Source organism: Mytilus trossulus, chromosome 9, assembly GCF_036588685.1.
Source record: "Mytilus trossulus isolate FHL-02 chromosome 9, PNRI_Mtr1.1.1.hap1, whole genome shotgun sequence".
In the NCBI taxonomy this organism is placed as follows: domain Eukaryota; kingdom Metazoa; phylum Mollusca; class Bivalvia; order Mytilida; family Mytilidae; genus Mytilus; species Mytilus trossulus.
In genome coordinates this window covers 30,988,193-31,008,055 of record NC_086381.1, presented here as the reverse complement: position 1 = coordinate 31,008,055, position 19,863 = coordinate 30,988,193, and the positions used below count along the sequence as shown (strand labels likewise).

Sequence of the window (19,863 nt, the reverse complement as noted above, 5' to 3'; positions counted from 1 at the left end):
ATAACTAGCTTTGCATTGTAAGATATTTAATTATACCCCCGCTTTGAAAAAAAGGGGGGGGGTGGTATACTGTTTTACCTCTGTCTGTCCTTCCGTCAGTCCGTCAGTCCATCCGTCCGTCAGTCTGTCAGTCAGTCAGTCAGTCCGTCCGTCCGTCCCATGAATATTTTTCGTCACATTTTTTGTCAGGACCTATACACTACCAGGATTTCTGAAATTTGGTTTCAGGCTTGATATAAGTCAGCTATACTTGGAACTTGATGCGTTTTCAGATAAATCACTCAACAACTTCCTGTTTACCGAACACTTGATTGATTTTACACATGATAGCCAAGTTGAAAATTTTTCTCAGGAACTACAATACAAGGATTTCTGAAATTTGGTTTAATATAAGTCAGCTATACCGTGCACGTGGTAACTGTCGTTTTTAACTGTTTATATGGGAATTGGTAAAAAAGTCATAGTTCAAAGTCATAAATGAGCATAAATAAGTGTTCCGTGAAAATTGTTTTCGAAAATCTAATTTGTTCATAATTCTTTTATGTAATAAAATTCGTACCTCCCCTTGTCTGATCACCAGCATGGCTAAAGGTATTACTCCCAAATGTATTGTGAGGTGACACGTTCAGGTATTCAAGCGATTTCCTGTCGGACTTGCAAGTTCATGCATCGCTTCACTTCTAAGGGTATTGATCAGTGTATACGACCGATAACTTGAAACTTTCCATTTTGAACTATCAGGTGTATAGTATAAATCTCTGTCTTGCGTGTCCAATATACTAGTCATTACTAAACGCATAAGCTTGTTTATAAATTACATTTCTGGTGTAAAGAATATTATTTATAAAAATCTAAATAATTCCAAAAAAAAAAGATTTGATAAAATAAAAATCTGTTTTCACATTTTTTCCAAGGGTAAATTTGGGGAAATGTAAGTACTCGTTCTCAAAAGTGAAGGACAGTTTGAAACATACAAGAAATATTGATTTAACAAAAATATACGCACTTATCGACCATTCTTTTATACGCCTTGATAGAAAGTTACGGAACTATAGATAGTTGCAATTCAAAATTATATAAATTGCTTGTTACACCCTCAGCTGCCACTATATGTAATGCTAAAATTGAAAGAAAAAAATTGTTTTTGACTTGCCGCGAAAAAAATAGTGTTTTTCGCCACAGGCGAAAAAAAAAGTTTGTACAGAAAAAAAAACATAGCCCCCCCCCCCCCCCCCCAAATCAAATGGTTGCTGCCTAATGTACAATGATGTGAACATGGTTCTGAAAGTACATTATGCCAAATTTCCTGTTCCGACATGCATGTTATATATGCCACTGGACAAACACTAATTATCCCCAAGGGATGTGAATATTTTGCTGGAAAACTATTGAGTATCAAAGTTTCAAATTAATTTCGGGATTTATTTTCCTTCTTGGTATTCAATATTCAATAACAGAAAAAAGAATAAACTGCTTGTCCGCTAAATAGCGGTATTTTATAGTTATATTAAAAAATAAGGATATATGACATTAAATTGGTTCTGTCTTTTTTTAAACATCGTTAAAAAGATGTCTGTCTAAGGTGAACAACACAAGAACCCTGTAATACTAGTACGAGAGAATAGCATGTAAACATTCCTTCTCAATAATATGGTTGTATTGGAAATCTTTTCATACAGATTGACAACTCATGGTCCGATATGCATGTAATATTTGCCACATGACGCCCATAGTTCTTTCTACCATCATCATCTTATTCTTTGATATTGCTGTAAACATCGATGGTTCACACCAAAACAAAATGGGAGTAATGTACCTTCTGATAGCTTGTCCGTGTTATACACTTGTGAAACTTAATATATAGACGAAATTTCGGTATTGAAATGAATCTACATCTCACAAACAGGATTTTTAAATAACGATTTTGAGCAATCGTTGTAGGTTCATGAATATTCATATGGTGCTTTTCTTTAGCGCCAATTGGAAAAAAACGTATCTTTAAATAAAGTTTGCTTTATTAAACATATTCCTCAGAAATCAGTTATCATAAAACCATACAAGTTATGATAAACCTTGATAAAACACAGTTCTGTTATCATAAAACATAAAAGAATGCGCTATGTAAACTGGAGTAAAATTATGAGACAGTTCTAAGCACTGTACATGTACTATAGTAAAGTTGTAAGTCTGTTCTGTCACAAAACTTGTAAGCGAGGTCCATGCAGTTATATTCATGTCTGGAAATGTCCCTGGCTGTTTATCCAAAAGATATAGTCTGTGTTTTTTCTGTTTCCCATCGTTTTTTGAGAAATGCATTTAAGAGTGAATCGTTAACTGGGTAAAGACCAGTGGCAAATATCTCTGTGTACGTTCTGTCGATTTGGGAAGATATTTTCTAATTCATTTGAAAATATCTATATGTGTTTGCAATGTTCAATGCTTGGACTTTGAAAAGGCGCAAATAAAGCTAACTAAATATTATTTTGTTAAAAGAGGTAATACAACAAATTTAATTTTTGAAACAATTAAATAATTTTGTAAACATCGCGTGTGAGGGTTTACACGGAGTTAAAAGAAAAGACAACAGGGCAAATCTGAAAAAAAAAAATCCCGAAAATTCGTAGTAACAGGAAATTAAACTTAAGAACAGTAATTGAAACCCCCTCCTCAAACAAATGTACCTCTTGACCTGTATTATGCTGAGGTACAATTTTTTGGTGAAAAAAATATAGAATGCTGGAAGTGTTTCGATGTGCTATTGGAAAATCCTTTGAAATCAAAGAGCTGATAGCTCTGAAGTGGAAGAAGGTGAATAAAAAGTAACTTGAATTACCATCAAAGCAGACCCACTTACTCAGGCTGCTTTGTTCCATTATTGTTAAATGTATTTTTTTCTTCAAACAAGAAAAGGTCATAAGTACATGGATTTCCCATCCGTACAATCTCTTTCTATGTTCAGTTGACTATGAAAATTAGGTAAAATCTTTAATTTGGCAGTAAAATTAAGAAGATCATATCAAGAGGAACACATGTGTACTAAGTTTCAAGTTATTTGGATTTCAACTTCATCAAAAACTACCTCAACCATAAACTTTATAACCAGAAGCAGGACGGACGGACAGACTAGAAAACATATTGCCCATAAATGGAGCATAAAAATAGTAAGACTTGTTACATACCCGCCAACTTTTGAAAGTTCCCATATGGGTTTTTACTGCACAACAACAATTTTAAAGGTTACAATTTTTAGCGACGTATTTTGCAAGATCTGGATTGTCTAGAAAAAGTGTCATATTTGTATGATGAACTTACATGCCTTTTCCTTAAGTCTGTTTGCATGATTCTAGTTATATATTAAATCGGTAGAAAAAATATACATGAAGCTAGCAGACCAGGGTTTATTTTCCAGATTAAGAATATTAGATGCTTGTTGAAATTTCCAATTTTGAATAATGCACAAAGATGGACCTTTAACAGGTTGGGAACAACACTCCAAATGAGGGTAACCTAACTGGAAGATCATCACAACCCACTGTAAAAAATGAGCACAAAAAAAGTCATTTATATTCATATTATTTGATGAAACTTTTCCCCAAGAACTATGCATCTATTAAGTACTGAATGGTCAAAACATCATGTTTTTTTATCGAAATAAATTTTGTTGTAAATGTAACCAAATGATGTAGAAATTGTGTTTTTTCTTCAAATTTCCATCAAATTGTAATGTTTATAGTTCCCTTATTGCCTCTCTATTTGATTAAAATAAAATAATAATAAGAATTTGTTTCTTGTTTTGTTTTGTTTTTTGACAAATGATTGTTCACTGCTTGCAAATGAATAATTATATTTGTATATTTTATCTTGTTGACTTCTAATCATTCTACTACTACTACTAAATAGAGTTTAATGGCGACTACCCTTGCAGGAATTGCGCCAGATTACCTTATATAAAAAAACATTTCAAGTAAATGTTTTAAAATTATCATTGTTTAGTTGTAAGCTAAATCATTTCGAAACAAATTTATCACATAAACTTCAATGTCATCCTTGAAAGGAGGTCTAGATTGCTAAAATAATTTATAAATTTTAATTTTTTTATTGGTCCAAAATCATTTAAATTCATTTAATTAACATCATTTTATAATTATTTGATTAAAATATTAATCATTTATAGTCTTTTTACAATTTACATTTTTAAAAGCAAAATAACTGAAAACAGGCTAAAACAAAGGGAAGTAACAAAAAAGTATTTCAATATTCCCAATACACATCGTTTTGATAACACAACGGCAGTTAGCCGGAGGTAAACATCGTTGATTACCAGTATGTTTGACACCCAAGCTGTCAAGTGAAGCCATATAATTATACATCTTCTTTGATGTTCAGGTAAAATTTAACACAGGTGTCAATTACACCCGTACAGTAGTACGAAATGATTAAATATGGCGTCTGAAAATTTTCATTCATGCACGGGAGTTTTTTCTCCTAAACGGGAGGACGGGAGGAGACCCCTGAAAACGGGAGTTTTGTTCTCCCGCCGGGAGGTTCACATGTATGTTACGAAGGGCATCTAATTCACATGGCAAAGGAAAACCATGAATAAAGACAACACTTTATATATCCTTTTTATTTATATAAAAACAAAATCTTCTTGTCTGCAGGATTGCAAATTCGTAACTTCAAGGGCGAACTTGTAAACAGGGCGAGTTGTCCCGATACCAAATTCACGCATGCGTAATACAAATATCTACAGTTAAAACATCCTGTTACAAGTAAACAAATAACGTTCATGTGGATGAGATGAAATCTAACAATTTACATAAATAAAAGGGTCATATTTGCGATAGTGATTGTTTTACAATCATAATTTACAAATTAAATGATTCAGATGCCTAATCATGTGTAAAAATCGGTTTCAGGAATCTAAGTTGTTTTGAAATTGTAATATACGAAATGAATGCGGCATACGCAGACTCAATGCCAAGGGTCGGCCCCTTAAGTCTTCAGAAGACTTGACGTCTTCTTCCACTAAAAAATGGGTAGGGTTCACCTGGCCACGGCTTAGGTAGCACTTCACAGAAAATATAGTTGCAATTGAGCCACAGAATGTTGAATGACCTTCCAACCCTGGCCTTCTAATACGTTAGGCACACTGTTAGTGTCATACATGCAAAACTACAGACATATCTACGGAGTGCTACCGATACTAGTATGCTGAAGAAATAATGAAATTAATAGAACCAGAGCCGGATTTAGTGGGGAATGGCGTTGATAGGAGTTTTTAATAGTCTTGATTTGATTGATTGATATACATGGAAGTTTTACACTGACACAATGACTGGCTATACAACACATAGAAGTTTTTGACGACATTGACTGCCTAAACAGCCCTTTGAGTTTCTCAGTCGGCTATAAAGGGGGAATGACACGGTGTCCGCCCCTTTTGTTGAAAAATAAATCTTGACTATGTAGGGAATCACTTGAGAATGATTGGAGCTGGTCCTCTCATGACATTATCAGTTAGTCTCCCCTCTCCTTATATATAAAAAAATCTGGATCTGCCACTGAGAACAAGTTTAATAAATTAAAAAAAAGAATGTGTCACTAGTATACACGGATGCCCAATCCGCACTATCATTTTCTATGTTTAACAGACCAGGGACTTTCTTTACTTAGTATAGAAAGTCCCTGAGTGGACTGACGGAATGAGGTAATTCTAATTTGGCATTACATTTAGAAAGATCATATCATTGTGAACATGTGTACTAAGTTTAAAATTGATTGGATATCAACTTCATCAAACACTACCTCGACCAAAAACTTCAACCTGACGCGGGACAGACGGACGAACGAACAAACGAACAGACAGACCAGAAACAATGCTGAGAATGGAACATCCTAAGTATATATTTTTAATCTTTATTGCAAAATTACACCCATAAGGGTCAAGCAATATAAACAAACATTTGTAAATACAATGTAATATAAGGTAATCTTATACACTCCCAGTCCTGAAACACAAACAAAATTAAAAGTCATCTGATTGCAATCTTATATAACTGTTAATACTGATGAAGTCGCTTTATCATTGATTTATAAGATACAAGTTGTGACCTTCGAAATTGTTTTATATTATTTTATTTGTATATTTTCCTATAGACTTTTAAGGTACCTCCGTTGTCCTTAAAAAAATCCCTTCCATAATATCCAAAACTTCATCGTTGATTTGAAAAAAAAATGATTTTAGATTTTCGATTATCAATTGAAATGAACCTACTAGAGCCTCAGCTTTCAAGCGCACAATAATGTCAATCATTACACATCACTTTAACCCTGAATTGACATTCCACAATCGGTCAGTATATAACATCACCTGTGTTTATAGTTACAGGGTATTTCCCGCCGTTGGAAAATCCCGTGCAGTCGACACAATTGATTTTTAACATTCTCTATCATGAGCGAGGTCAAGTTTTAGATCAAGTTAATTACATATATTTTTAACGTTAATTATTTAATTATTAAAAAAAAACGTATCATCATTTCTTTTCTTTTCTTTTTTTTTTTTTGCTAGTATAGTAAATAAATCTCAGTCCCGGAATGTAGATACACTTAAAATTAGACCTGGAAGTGCCTTCTTATAAATGGAGAAACTGTCTTTCACATTAAAATTTTAAAGAATATTATCGCTCAGGCATATTTTAAATTTTGTAATAAGATGATTGATTGTTGGTTGTTTAACTTCCAGTGGCAAATATTCCATAAATGTCAGGACGAACTTAGTTTTAAGATCGAACTCTCAAAAAATAATTGAAAAACAGTAATGATGACAGAAGAACTTTAATACGTGTGAAATAACCATCCAATCTTTTAAATATAACTTATTTATATTTCAAAAAGTAACAGATTAGTTTACAAGACGTGCATTGACGTACTTTCATATCTTTAAAATGGAACTTCTTTGTCTAAAAGACAACCCACGAGTTGTCGAAATCCAGTTGCATGCATACTATATACATACATATGCATATTATGCATCGACGATCGTTGTATTACGTTACATACTGCTATACCAATTGACCCCTGATATCAACTAAGGTTAGAACTTCCTATAGGCCGTTCATTTTATTTTTGTTCCAATAAACGGTTCTTGAATCAATTATAATTTCTGAAGTATTTACGATGAAAGCATTATTCTCAAATCGTCTTACACAATGATAAAATTGTATTTATACCACAATTGAAAAGTAATTTAATAAAACAAATGACAGATGAACTGATTAATTATAAAGATGAATGTATGTCCATATGATCATATACATACACATTCGGACTAAAATTCGCAACTTGTCATTATCTCATCGTAGCATATTGTTAATGTTTCTAATATATGCCTTCAACCCAAAGAGGTATAAATGTGCATTTCATTCTGAAAGATTAATGGATCAGCAGGTGATCAAGATCGTTTTAAAAATTCCTATTTGCCAATGAAGTTTAAATGATCTTCGGCCTCAGACATACACATGTATTTTTCAATCATAAAAGTAAACCTTTAACCCCGAGAAATATATAATCTGTTTCTCTCTAAATTTACAGAAACATTATGTGATAATTTTTTGAAAATTCCGTATATCTCAATCGATTAATGATAGTTCTGTAAACTTCTACATATATTACAATCTGTACCTCATTACAACCGTCCCTCACACTTAACGGATAATACAACGATCAATTAATGATTGAACGTCGCTCACGCATAACGGATTATACAACCGACCTTTTAATAACCGTCGCTCACGCATCACTGGTTCTATCAATGACTCAATACACACCCGTTTTATCGGACAAACGGATAATTCCCTGAGACACGGAAAATCTCCGGAGAACCGCAAAATATTCTGTAAAACGGAAAATCTACGATGAACCTCTATTTATTATCCGTTCCGCGGAGATTGGCCAAAAAACACCGAATATTTTACAAAAATCGCGGTGATTTTCCAAATAGGTCTGCCAGTGAAAGGTTATTACGATATAAAATGTATCAAGTGTGTGTGTACAACAAGTTTAATAAGAAAAGATCTGTTTAATTTACAGTAATGTCATCAGTATATGTCTTCTTATTTCCTTAAGGAAGAGTTGTGCTTGCTAGATACTATAATCAACTATTGCAATATAGAAGTAAGTAAATCAGATATCCTCCCCTTTAACATTCAAGTCAAGGATTATATTTCTTTGAATATATCATGTGGTGGTGTTCTATATCTGTGTACAGTTTCATCATTGTCCATTCAGCCTGTTTAGAGGAGTGCTACTTACCAGACAGATGGAAAGACAGGGTAATTCCACAATATTTTGCTTGCCTGGGGTTAAAAAAACCTCATACAAAATTTAAACGGAAATATAAGTTATTGCATGTAAAAGATGAATGTTGTTACTTTTTCACATTTAGTCCCATCAATCTGATACAGTACATGTAAAAAAAACAACATCAAATCAAAAGACTTTATGTGTCCACTCCAAACATATATAGCCTACAGAGTTATTGACATCAACAATGCAAATTTGAGAATATTGTGGGACATGAAAAGGGATGAATAATGACACACAGGCCAAAAGATTACTACCATAAGTTGAGGTGACATTATATTATTATCTTACCCCATCTCTGTACACAACATGATATCCTATATTTTTCCTCTGCATCAATACTTCTGATTCCTGAGCATATCGTAAGAACTGTTGAGCCTCTGCGTCAGACATGTGAAGAGCTAGACTGATAGGGCCTTCCCAATGTCTACAGATTGTCTCTAACATCTGAAGTCTGTCCATACTTAGTTGTGCCACTAATGTCACATCCCATTCTGTTGGTTGGTAATCGTAGTCAAGATAATACAAATGTGTACGGTGTACAAGTATACGTTCTCTACGAAAATCATAACATTCATCGTCTTCATTCAAAGCACTCAACTGTAATATAATGAATATCTAAACTTAAAAAACATAGAAATAATATAAAGCAGATCTCTTTTTGGGGGCCCTTAATTAATAGCTCGCTGTTACATGTGATAACAAATTTCCTTGTTGAAGACTGTACTTTGACCTATAATGGATTATCACTTGGAGGGAGAGTTGACGCATTAGCACTCATACCACATCTTATATCTACTTACATTTAACAATAAACATCTATAAAAATTGTCACAAATTTAATTTGGTGATGGTGTAAAATGGCATTTTTATTTGTTTCATTCCCTGATACATTTACTTTTACTTGATAATATAATCATTTTCTATCATAAATGTTTATCAAAAGAAACTTCATCCATCAACTTTAAATATTTACCTGTTGTTCAATAGGGTTTTCTTGAGTGTTATCACATCCAAACAATTCACGTCTCAGCAGATTAGCATCATACTCCAGAAATGTCAGATACAAATTGTGGAAAAATTCCAAATGTTTTATTTTGACTTTTAATTTCTTTGGTGAATTCCAGTGGATTATCTAAAAGAAAACATAACTTGATTTTACTATACTTGCAGAATTGGTGAACAAACGTACAATCCCTCATATTTTTATATATCTTTATTTTTATCATAAATTAACACTGTGTAAAGATAAATGCACTTTGTTTTTTCAACATAATAAATTAGTAGGAGACTATTCTTGCCTGATAGTACCTTAATGCACATGTAGTTTTTTGTAATTAATTATTTTTGTAATTATTTTGTCGTACATGTCAGAGATGTTCAGAAAACAAAATATAACAATTCCTATGTAAAAACCATTCATTCACAGTAAACCAAGCATTTAATGTCACATATGCAAATATTATCATTTAGCTGTGCCTTACCTTGAGATCCGAGATTTCACTGTAACATTGTTCACTACGAGTGTTATCACTTAGTTGTACATTCCATTGACAAGGTAACTGATACAATAGATAGGGATGAAGTTTTAAAACTGTATTAAATATATCCTGAAAATTAAAATTGGTTTCAATCAAGACATGTTTCAAAAAATTTTATATGAATAATCAAATCAAGAGGAATTACAGTTGTCCTGTCTTAATATGATATGCATATTGCAATTACTGCAATTTTTCAAAAATGAAGTAGTTAATATAATTTGTGGCAAAAAAATATACTGTTTTTGCCCCCAAATATCAGGTAAACTATATTTGGAAACATTTGAATATATGATTTATCCTTAATACAAGGCTCATAATCAGGGTTCTTTCTAGTTACTCTAAAATGTGAAGGGCCAAATGGTGACCTGTAGCTGATAACCTTCTACATCGTTTGGTCTCTGGTGCAGATTTTCTCATCAGCAATCATTCTACATCTTCCTATTTTGATATTGTATGTTGAAAAAAACAGAACAAATGGGTCTTATTGATGTACTAAAAAAAAGATGCACAGTCAGATATTAACTGCAACCATAATGAGTAAATTTGAAAATATTCAACATGGTTTATACCAGCAAAAAGTACAATCTCAGCATTTTTTTAAACCTATCAGTTAAAATGTTTTCATTTTGGTTGAAGAATGTGATTTATGATTGATTGATATGTTATACTATCAAAAATATGTTGTAAGATTATTACCAATTATAGATTATTATGAATACCATTCAAGTCTTATTGGTGCAAATGAAATGTATAATGTTGAAAAATGAAATGGCAGTTGGCAGGCACTAAAGGAAAGCACAGCTTTTTTCCAAGGTCTAAGATACATGGCTACTTTTGCATAGGTACTATGTCTGTACTAATAATATGAAGTACTGGAAATTTACTTTTAATATTTAGTGCTATTTCATTACTTTAGATATATCGTAATATTTATGGACCTGTTATTTACAGTACTTAATTTTTACAACATATTTTTGGTACAGAAATAATACCAATAGTGATCACAATATTCCATGTTTGAACATCATAACAGAAAGAAATTTGAAAAAGACAAACTTTCAAAATGATGAAAATGTAACGGTGTAACCAAAAATCTGTAGTACTTAAATTTCAAGTACAAATCAAGTACTGTAAAATACAGGTACCTAAAAATTACACAACAATTTTAAAGTAACAAAATAGTACTGAATATTAAAAGTAGATTTCCAGTACTACAGATTTTGGGTACAGAAATAGTACCTATGCAAAATTAGCTGTGTAGTGTATTTCAATTTTTTTTAACTAAAGTGATTTTACCCTCCACTTTTAATACATAAAATACTGTCTTTGTCATCATCATTCGAGTGAAACTCATGAAAAACAAACTATGAGAAATATTTGCTTCAATCTGTATTCACCTGTATTCATCTCAGACAATGTATTCCAACTTTGAGAATTGGCACTTTTTAGCAGATTTTCCTGACTTTTTCTTTTTTCATTTGATTATAAAGATTATAAGAAAATTGATAGTACATTGCCATGTTCAGTTAAACACAAATTCCGGATCAAATTTAGGTAACAGTAGTATATGATGTTCAAAACACATAAATCGATAAACAAAAACAAATCCGGGTCATAAACCAAAACCAAGGGAAACCCATTAAATACAAGAAAATGACGACAACATTAAAATGTAACACATACAGAAACGAACTAAGCATTAGATCTAAACCCTTATCTGACATCTTAACTCGTTTGTGTACTAAGTTTCAAGGTCCATGGTAAAAACAAAACTTTAACCTTATGATATAGGACTGATGCATAGACTAAAACATAATGCACTCTCTCCTACCATCATGTACTAATGTGTATCTAACTCTAAAATAAGCCACATAATCCTATTATACCTGATCAGCTAATGAAGTATATAACATGGTTTGTAATTCTTCTTGTGCTATTTTATTCCATAATTCCATCCATCCCATATCACGTAACTTTTGTAAGTCAAGTAAGATAACTCCAGTATTGAAACCTCTTCCCTAAAACATATAAATGGATAGTCTTGTTATATATTTACATAAAGACCAATATACAGAGAAATAAAAATATGTTTAGGGAGTAAAACAAGTATCATTTTCAAATCAACTCAGCAGTCTGAAATGTTTTCTTTGTGATCTGTAGTTGAAATATAAATAAATATGCACTTTTCATTTCTTCTCCTTAATCCTTATTTAAACAGTACCTTAATTTTCATAAGTATGCCTTTTTAAATTTTCTTTCTATATAACATATTATGAAGATCATAGAGACATATATTCAAGGATATTTTCATAGAATAAAATCTCTCTAGAGAACAAAATATAAGAAATTTAAAGACATGTCATATAATTACAATTATCCAAACTATTCTACACAAAATATATTACTGTACCAGAGCTCTCCATGGTCTGTGATTCTTCCAAAGTTTACCAAGGTACCAGTCACTTTGGTTTTCTACCAGTCCAATAGCCTGAAATAAACATGATCAACATTCAAAATGCATAGCTTAATGTATCAATCTGACAAAAATGTGTAGTCACAGATTATCTGAAGTACACAATGAAAAAATGTTTATGAAACCAATCTGTCACAAACATACTATCATCACAATCATAGTAAAGTCAGAGATTATCATTATATTATAAGTTATATGGTTAGCTACTGACCCCATACAGATCCAAAGAGGGTTAGTAAAATCCATAGGGGGTGAGTCCCCAATGAATTTTATTCATGCTCTATGGATCTGTAGGGGGTCAGTTGTTAACTGTATAACAAATTTATTAGACGCTGGACTTTTTCTGCGGCGTTTTGTTGAAAAATAAACAATGAAACACAACAAAATTAATAGATGACGTCGCTATTAACGCGTCATGAACCCCATATGAAACTTACTAACCCCATACGGTCTCATAGGGGTCACCACATGACGACGTTTAACCAATCACAACGTGATAATTCATCTGTGGTATGATAAATGTCTATAATGCTTTAACTTCCCTCTCTCTAGAAGTTTCTGGTCATCTTATTTTTGCACAGTCACAACAAAACAGAAAAGTTACCCTATACATGCTATATATGTACTGGTAGTACATGTAGTGTGTAAAAATTTACCCTGACTGTCTTCTGAGTTTTTGTTGTTGTTTTGTGATACTCAGTTTCTGTTTTATTGCTCACCCACAAAACATACATGATATTCAAGGAGGGCAATTTGTTATCTCATTTAAGGAGGCTCGCAGGTATAAGATTTTCAGAAAAAAAATAAACATTAATTTTTCATTACAAATTTTTTGTATTACCTTAAGTAGTTTTAACTTCCTTATATGATACAAAAATCATTCCAAAAAATCAATTTGTTTTGGCCCCAGGTGACTTTTAAAATGTAGATATCATTGAAAAAGCTCCAAATTATCTCCCTTTGGTGTAAAAAATGTTTTGGCATTAAAATTGAGATGTCTTTTTTAACTCATCGGTGACCTTTATTTTTTATTATTGTTTTCGAATAAGCAGTACATAAACTAAATAATTGTAAAATTTAAGCGATTTCTGAAACTTAGTTTTTTTTTATTTCGATATTACCGCGCTTTCTCTTATTAGTTCTACAGAAAAAAAGGACATTAACAAAAATGTATGCTTCTTTCGTAGGCAGATTGTGAGCGTAAATGAACGGTGACCCCCTTCTTTTATTTCATTTTTCTATTAAGTATAAGATAAAGTTCATTTATAGAAAAATATAGAGAAATTCTATATTAAATAAAAAATAATGATTTAGACCCGCAAGTCCCTTGAGGGTGGGTGTTTTTGTAGTGAAAAGCATGAAAAGTGAAAGAGAATCTCTTAGATTGCCAATATAGCTATGGTGATTTCTCCTTTTTCAATGTGCCTTCCATGGGTTCCATAGCCCATGTATGGTCAAGAGGAACAACCTTAGTGGACTATTGTTATTTTATTCATCTAATATCACTCTTGTCTGTTTTCATTTTGAATACTAGTTATATTCTTACAACCATAATCTGTTAGATTTTTGTTTTTTATTTTTCAATTCTTTAATCTGGTACATTTCACTTTCTTTAAATCCTCTATCTTTATTTTTGCATTTTATAACGGTATACTTCTATTCTAATCATACAACCTAAAACAATTCAATCACATGACTGTACACACAATAATATAAATATTAACCTTTTTGCCCTTTAGAATGCTGAATATCTTCCACAGCTCAGCTATATCTGTAGCAAATGTCACATCTGTATCTAATACTATAACCTAGTGAAGTAAATAAAACAGTTTCCTTTTACATGTAATTATAAAAGGTCAAAACAGAAAAAACATTTGACTGCATAGACCAAAACATCATATCATCAAATGGCCCAAAATTAATGCTAATCATTTCAAGCCTATGACACAAAATTGGTGCCATTAACATTTCAAAGTTTACTCTGATTCATAAAAGGGAAGTGTTATAAATGCTCGTCTGGCCCATTAAATTATAATCCTGGTACCTTTGATAACTAATTAAGCATACAAAAGAAATGTTGCAATGTAGTGGAATAAATTAAATATGCTTGGTAAAACCAATTTTATCAGAAACCTTTTTTATTTTCTTTCACATACATGACATAAATAACCCTTGTTTAAATTTCTGCTAGCTAATTTAAACAAACAAAATTTGGCATTGTATAAAGGACATCTGACAAACCAAATTAAATTAAAAAAAAAATGTTAGACAAAAAGTAATTTAAAGGGAGATTTTGTTTATGTATATTTTATTATCTAAAGGTTTTACTGTAAATCAGGTGGACACATCTATAAATAGATCTATATAAACTTATTTTTGACAAAGTCTGATCTATTTTGTTTTGAATTTCTTAATACTAACCTTGGTGAGATTTTGTGGTAAAGTTTTTGGTAATGTTAACTTCATCAGACCGAATACTCCAGAGTAATGTTTGTTGGATATCCATACTACATCTTCCTACAATACAACATGTACACATCTATGTTTAAAACTCAAGATTTCACAATAATACTTTATGTCAGTTAAAAACTCAGAAAATGCTTACGTAAATAAACTCAGTAATTGCTGAAATAAATTACATTATCTAATTTTTTACTTTAAAAAAAACCAGCTTAATTATTTTTATTTTATTTCACAGCATATGAGAAAATATAAGTTAGAATTACCTGTACTTTGTCTGTTGAGTAAAAACTGAAATTTACTGAAATTAAGAAAAATTTGTGAGTGAAATTGAATTTATAAATCACTTTTGAAAAATACAAGAGATTGACAGCAAGCATATTTTTCTTCATGATTATGATACTTGCAAATCTGGACCTCCAAACAGGATCAAATCTTAAAAAAATAAATGAATTTTTGTAGGGTTCAGAACTGGAAAGGCCAAAATCAGTATCCCTTTTCTCTACTAAAAGGTGTACAAATCTAAAATGGTGAAAATAATTAATAGTGCTTTTCTTTCAGGGATTGTATGGATGCCAGATAAAATAATAGGCTAATTGGTTCTTATCCTGAATATGCATGGAGGATATCTGAGGATAATAAAACTTTGAATCTTGAATCTTTGATATTTGCCATAATTAAAACACCTTAACTAATACCAAATCATTTTTCCTATGTACATGTACAAAATTTCTGTTCTTTTTGCACCCATATGACTGTGCACTCTCCCTTACTAATTATGTTCCTTCAGTTTTCTAGACTGATGACTTTCAGCAAGAGCTCATACCAATGTAAAAGAAGGATAAGTATGTATAAAAAGATATAGCTCTTTGTAGACAAATTTTGGTTAACAGATTTTTTTTATGGAGAAATGTATGCCTGTTTACTTTTTTTTCTGTCTCACAAAATAATTTCTAGTTACCAGATGCATTTAAGTTCAAGCAGATGAATCACACTTTGTCAAATTTTCACCCTATAATAAGGACTGAGTTTTTACTAATCAAAATAAATATAAATACCTTCAGGAACATTCCATGTTTCAAACAGCCGGGTCAAAATAAGTTCAGCTATATGATCTGATATAAAGTGGAAGTGGAGAGGATTCTTTCTGTAAAACAGTACACTTTTAATCAATGTGACAACACTCCGTGTGGCACTGTGACCAGCACAAACAATGGCTATATGTATTACCTGTAACAAAAAATATTAAAGATTTCATTACTGGTTTTGCTAATCTAATCTTCTTCCTTGATATGGACTGGATTCATATTAGAATGTTATAAAATCTATATTCTTATTTGAAAGGATATAATGAAAAAAGAAACTTTAAAACTGTCCTGTGTCTCCTTGTGGGGGTTCCTTCTTATATATTTAGTGGTATGAGTGTGACGCAGAACAGGGTTCGCTTTTTCATGCCCAGCTGGTTAGAACAGGGTCCTTTTTTCATGTTCTGCCCTGCTGGTGAGAACAGGGTCCTTTTTTAAACCAAGTATTTGTCTAGAACAGGATAGCTTATTTAAATGTTTAAGATGCAGTCTAGAACTGAGTTTATAACAGACTTATTTTTATATGGTCTAGAACACGGTATACAACAGGGTATCTCCTGTTTTTCTATGTTTTCTGGTTAGAACAGGGTATGATTTGGCAAGTGATTTCGGATGGTCAGTACCAACCCTCCCCCCTAATTCAGCAATAAGATATTTTACATACCTCACACTTGGGTATTTCCAGTTCAGCATTAAGACATTTTATTAGGGTTTTATTACCATTATATGTTGTTCCATTCTGTACAGCTATACTCATCTGTAGGCCCATTAGTTTATTTCTTGTTTTACTGTTATAATAAAAAGATACAATTATTGATGAAAGAATAGTATATTGTTAACCTGCTAAAGTTGTTTGCACCTGTCCTTAGTCAGGAATCTAAGGTTCAGTAGTAGTCTTTTGTTGATATGGTTCATTAGTGGTTCTCATTTTTTATATACATAAGACTGCTGGTTTTACAGTTTGAATGGTTTTACACTAGTAGTTTTTGGGGCCCTTTATAGCTTGCTGTTCGGTGTGAGCTAAGGCTCTGTGTTGAAGACTGTACATTGACCAATATGGTTTACTTTTATAAATTGTGACTTGGATGGAGAGTTGTCTCATTGGCACTCATACCACATCTTTCTATATCTATTAAATCATAGGACTCCCATATACATGTTCTATGGTAGCTATATGAGTTTTAATTGAAAATAAAACAAGATTTTTTATAAATTACTAAATATTTGATATAAAATGTACTATATCAATTTTTTAAAATAGAACACACATACATCACATATAAACTGTATGAAGGAAGAGGTTGGCTAGTGTTTGTGTTTGAAATTTGACAGCAATGAATTGCAATGCAAAAAATCCCACTCACAGGTTAGGAAATTTGAGATAAGATTAAAACTGTATTGTTTTTTTAAGATAGAAAAGTAAAAAACGAAAGACAAAGTATTTAAGCATATTTTTTTACAATTTCATAACCAATTTGTTCAAGTAAAGCCCAAGTCCCACTAGACTACGAACACACAACGATCACGGCGATCTAAAATAAATTCAGATCGTGGTGAGGCCGCAGTATGAGCGGCATGAAAATGTAAACTTTCATTGCTTTCATGATGCTACTGCGTCCTCATTACGCTTCTACTACGATTATATAATAGATATAGGAAGATGTGGTGTGAGTGCCAATGAGACAACTCTCCATCCAAATGACAATTTAAAAATTAAACCATTATAGGTTAAAGTACGGCCTTCAACACGGAGCCTTGGCTCACACCGAACAACAAGCTATAAAGAGCCCCACAATTACTAGTGTAAAACCATTCAAACGGGAAAACCAACGGTCTAATCTATATAAACAAAACGAGAAACGAGAAACACGTATATATTACATAAACAAACGACAACTACTGTACATCAGATTCCTGACTTAGGACAGGTGCAAACATTTGCAGCGGGATTAAACGTTTTAATGGGCCCAAACCTTCTCCCTTTTACTGAAACAATAGCATAACATCACAACATAGAAAAACTTACGATAAAATATCAATTGGCAGACTTAACTCAATCCAAAAACGTATGATTACACAATGAACGAATAAATTTGATCTGCGATATCTGAATACAAATCAGTGGCGTAGCTGGGTCATTTTTACGTGTACGCCCGAACCTAGGCGAGGGATATGAGGAGTTCCAACGGCTCAATGTTAAGGCACCAGCATGCTGGTATAGTAGATAGTAGGTTCGAAAGGGAAAGCTATCGAGAATGTACCATAATGATTCCTGTCATTAAAAAATCATTGATAACAACATACTTTTGAATCTAAATGTTTTATTTTTTTTGGTTAAATTTTCTAATGTGTTAACTTAATCATCGTGTTAAACTGGAAGCTAGCCTAATGGTCATTGGTTTTAGAGAAAACGTCCAAACCAATATTACTTTTAAATAAGTTTAAAGAGTGCCGTGACAATCGACAAAAACACCTTTTAATGAACACGGAAAAAAAATTCTAAGAGGAGCAATACAAAATATTCTGGAACACCTAGCATTTCTTCCCACAAAAAGTGAATCTATTCATCATTCCTTTAAAGGGATTCAAAATAAAACAACACCTTTTGATATTTTTTCCTTGATCTGGAATATTTCACGACAATCTATGAAGGTTTAATAAATTGAGCATGTAAAAAAAATAATTGCATACAGAAGAGTCCGGCTATCTGTCTAGCAGGAAAGAACAGAAAAATGAATGAAAACAAATGATTTCAAAATTTTAGCTTTAGACATTAGTCGTAGAAAAAGCTTCTTCGGCATTTTCTTAAAAAATTCGATGAAGGTTCGACAAGTAGTTAATGTAATTGAGAATTGAAATAACAAAATGTAAGCCCAAACTGCGACCACTTATTAATTGCAGAAAGAAATACATTTTGTCCTTAAAATGCGGGAAAATTAAAGATATAATTGCATTATTATATTGCTCTGAATTCTCTTTTGATAAACAGTTTCTGTCCAACTTTCGTAAAATTTCACAGAGAGTCATTCAAAAGACTTTATCCACATTCGGAACCTAAATATTGACGCCGCTTTGTCTATCTTTTGGGACATAACATCACATGCTCGACAAAAATACAAACAGCATATCGAATCTGAACAGATAGTGAATTGCTTTAAATTTAAGAAAAGTACGTAGAATTCATAGAAGATTCAGACTTTTACAAAAGATTCGAATAAATATATTAAATGATCTATTTGAGTAAATTTAGTCCCTTTTTATTTCAAATTACAATCCATTGAAAAAAGAAGCACAAGGCTGATGTGCTTTTGACCAGTTTATCTTATTCTATGTCGATTATTTGTTTTATTTTCAAAATTCAAGTGTACGCCCGGGCGTTTTGACGTAAACGTAGCTACGCGCATGCAAATGCACAGTTAATTAAATATTAGAGACAAACATTCATGACCAAAAGGCTAACAAACAAATTCAAACACACTGAGAAATATTTAACCAATCACTGTTCACTTTAGAAAAAAAAACGTTTTTTTTATAATCTTGAAGTTTATACAAATGTTGTAAGAATAAGTGAAAAATTGAAGATATTACAAATAATCCAAGCTGGTATACAGACAAGATCCATATAAATAAAAAAATGACAAAAAAGCATTATAAACAGTATCAACAGGTCGAATTAACAGGAAAATACGATTTGAGAGTACTCGCAGTTACTGACAGCTAGTTAAAAGCCAAAACCATAATGTTTACATACTTTATGTGAAAATGACAATGAGAATGATGGTCGTAGTATGAACGTAATCAGGTCGTGAGAAGAGCGAGATGAGGACGGCAAAGGCGTGCTAGAATCGTACTATGGGCGTGAACAGCGTGGTATAGTCATAGTGGAAGGGTAGTTGGGTCGCGGTGAGAACGTGATGATCATAGTGAGGTCGTAATAACG

The 19,863-nt window shown here is 32.0% G+C and overlaps 1 protein-coding gene across 1 annotated transcript in view; it reads right to left on the bottom strand.

Moving 5' to 3' along the window:
* Positions 1 to 19,863, bottom strand: part of LOC134685551 (xylosyl- and glucuronyltransferase LARGE2s-like) — a 46,409-nt gene that overhangs the window by 22,413 nt on the left and 4,133 nt on the right. Inside the window, exons 4-13 of the mRNA XM_063545338.1 lie at positions 16,588 to 16,711; positions 15,897 to 16,068; positions 15,105 to 15,139; positions 14,800 to 14,895; positions 14,103 to 14,186; positions 12,316 to 12,393; positions 11,792 to 11,923; positions 9,849 to 9,974; positions 9,341 to 9,499; positions 8,656 to 8,964 (exon numbers count right to left, since the gene is read on the bottom strand). Of these exons, the coding sequence (XP_063401408.1) occupies positions 8,656 to 8,964; positions 9,341 to 9,499; positions 9,849 to 9,974; positions 11,792 to 11,923; positions 12,316 to 12,393; positions 14,103 to 14,186; positions 14,800 to 14,895; positions 15,105 to 15,139; positions 15,897 to 16,068; positions 16,588 to 16,711 (1,315 nt within the window). The remainder of the gene's footprint in view (positions 1 to 8,655; positions 8,965 to 9,340; positions 9,500 to 9,848; positions 9,975 to 11,791; positions 11,924 to 12,315; positions 12,394 to 14,102; positions 14,187 to 14,799; positions 14,896 to 15,104; positions 15,140 to 15,896; positions 16,069 to 16,587; positions 16,712 to 19,863) is intronic.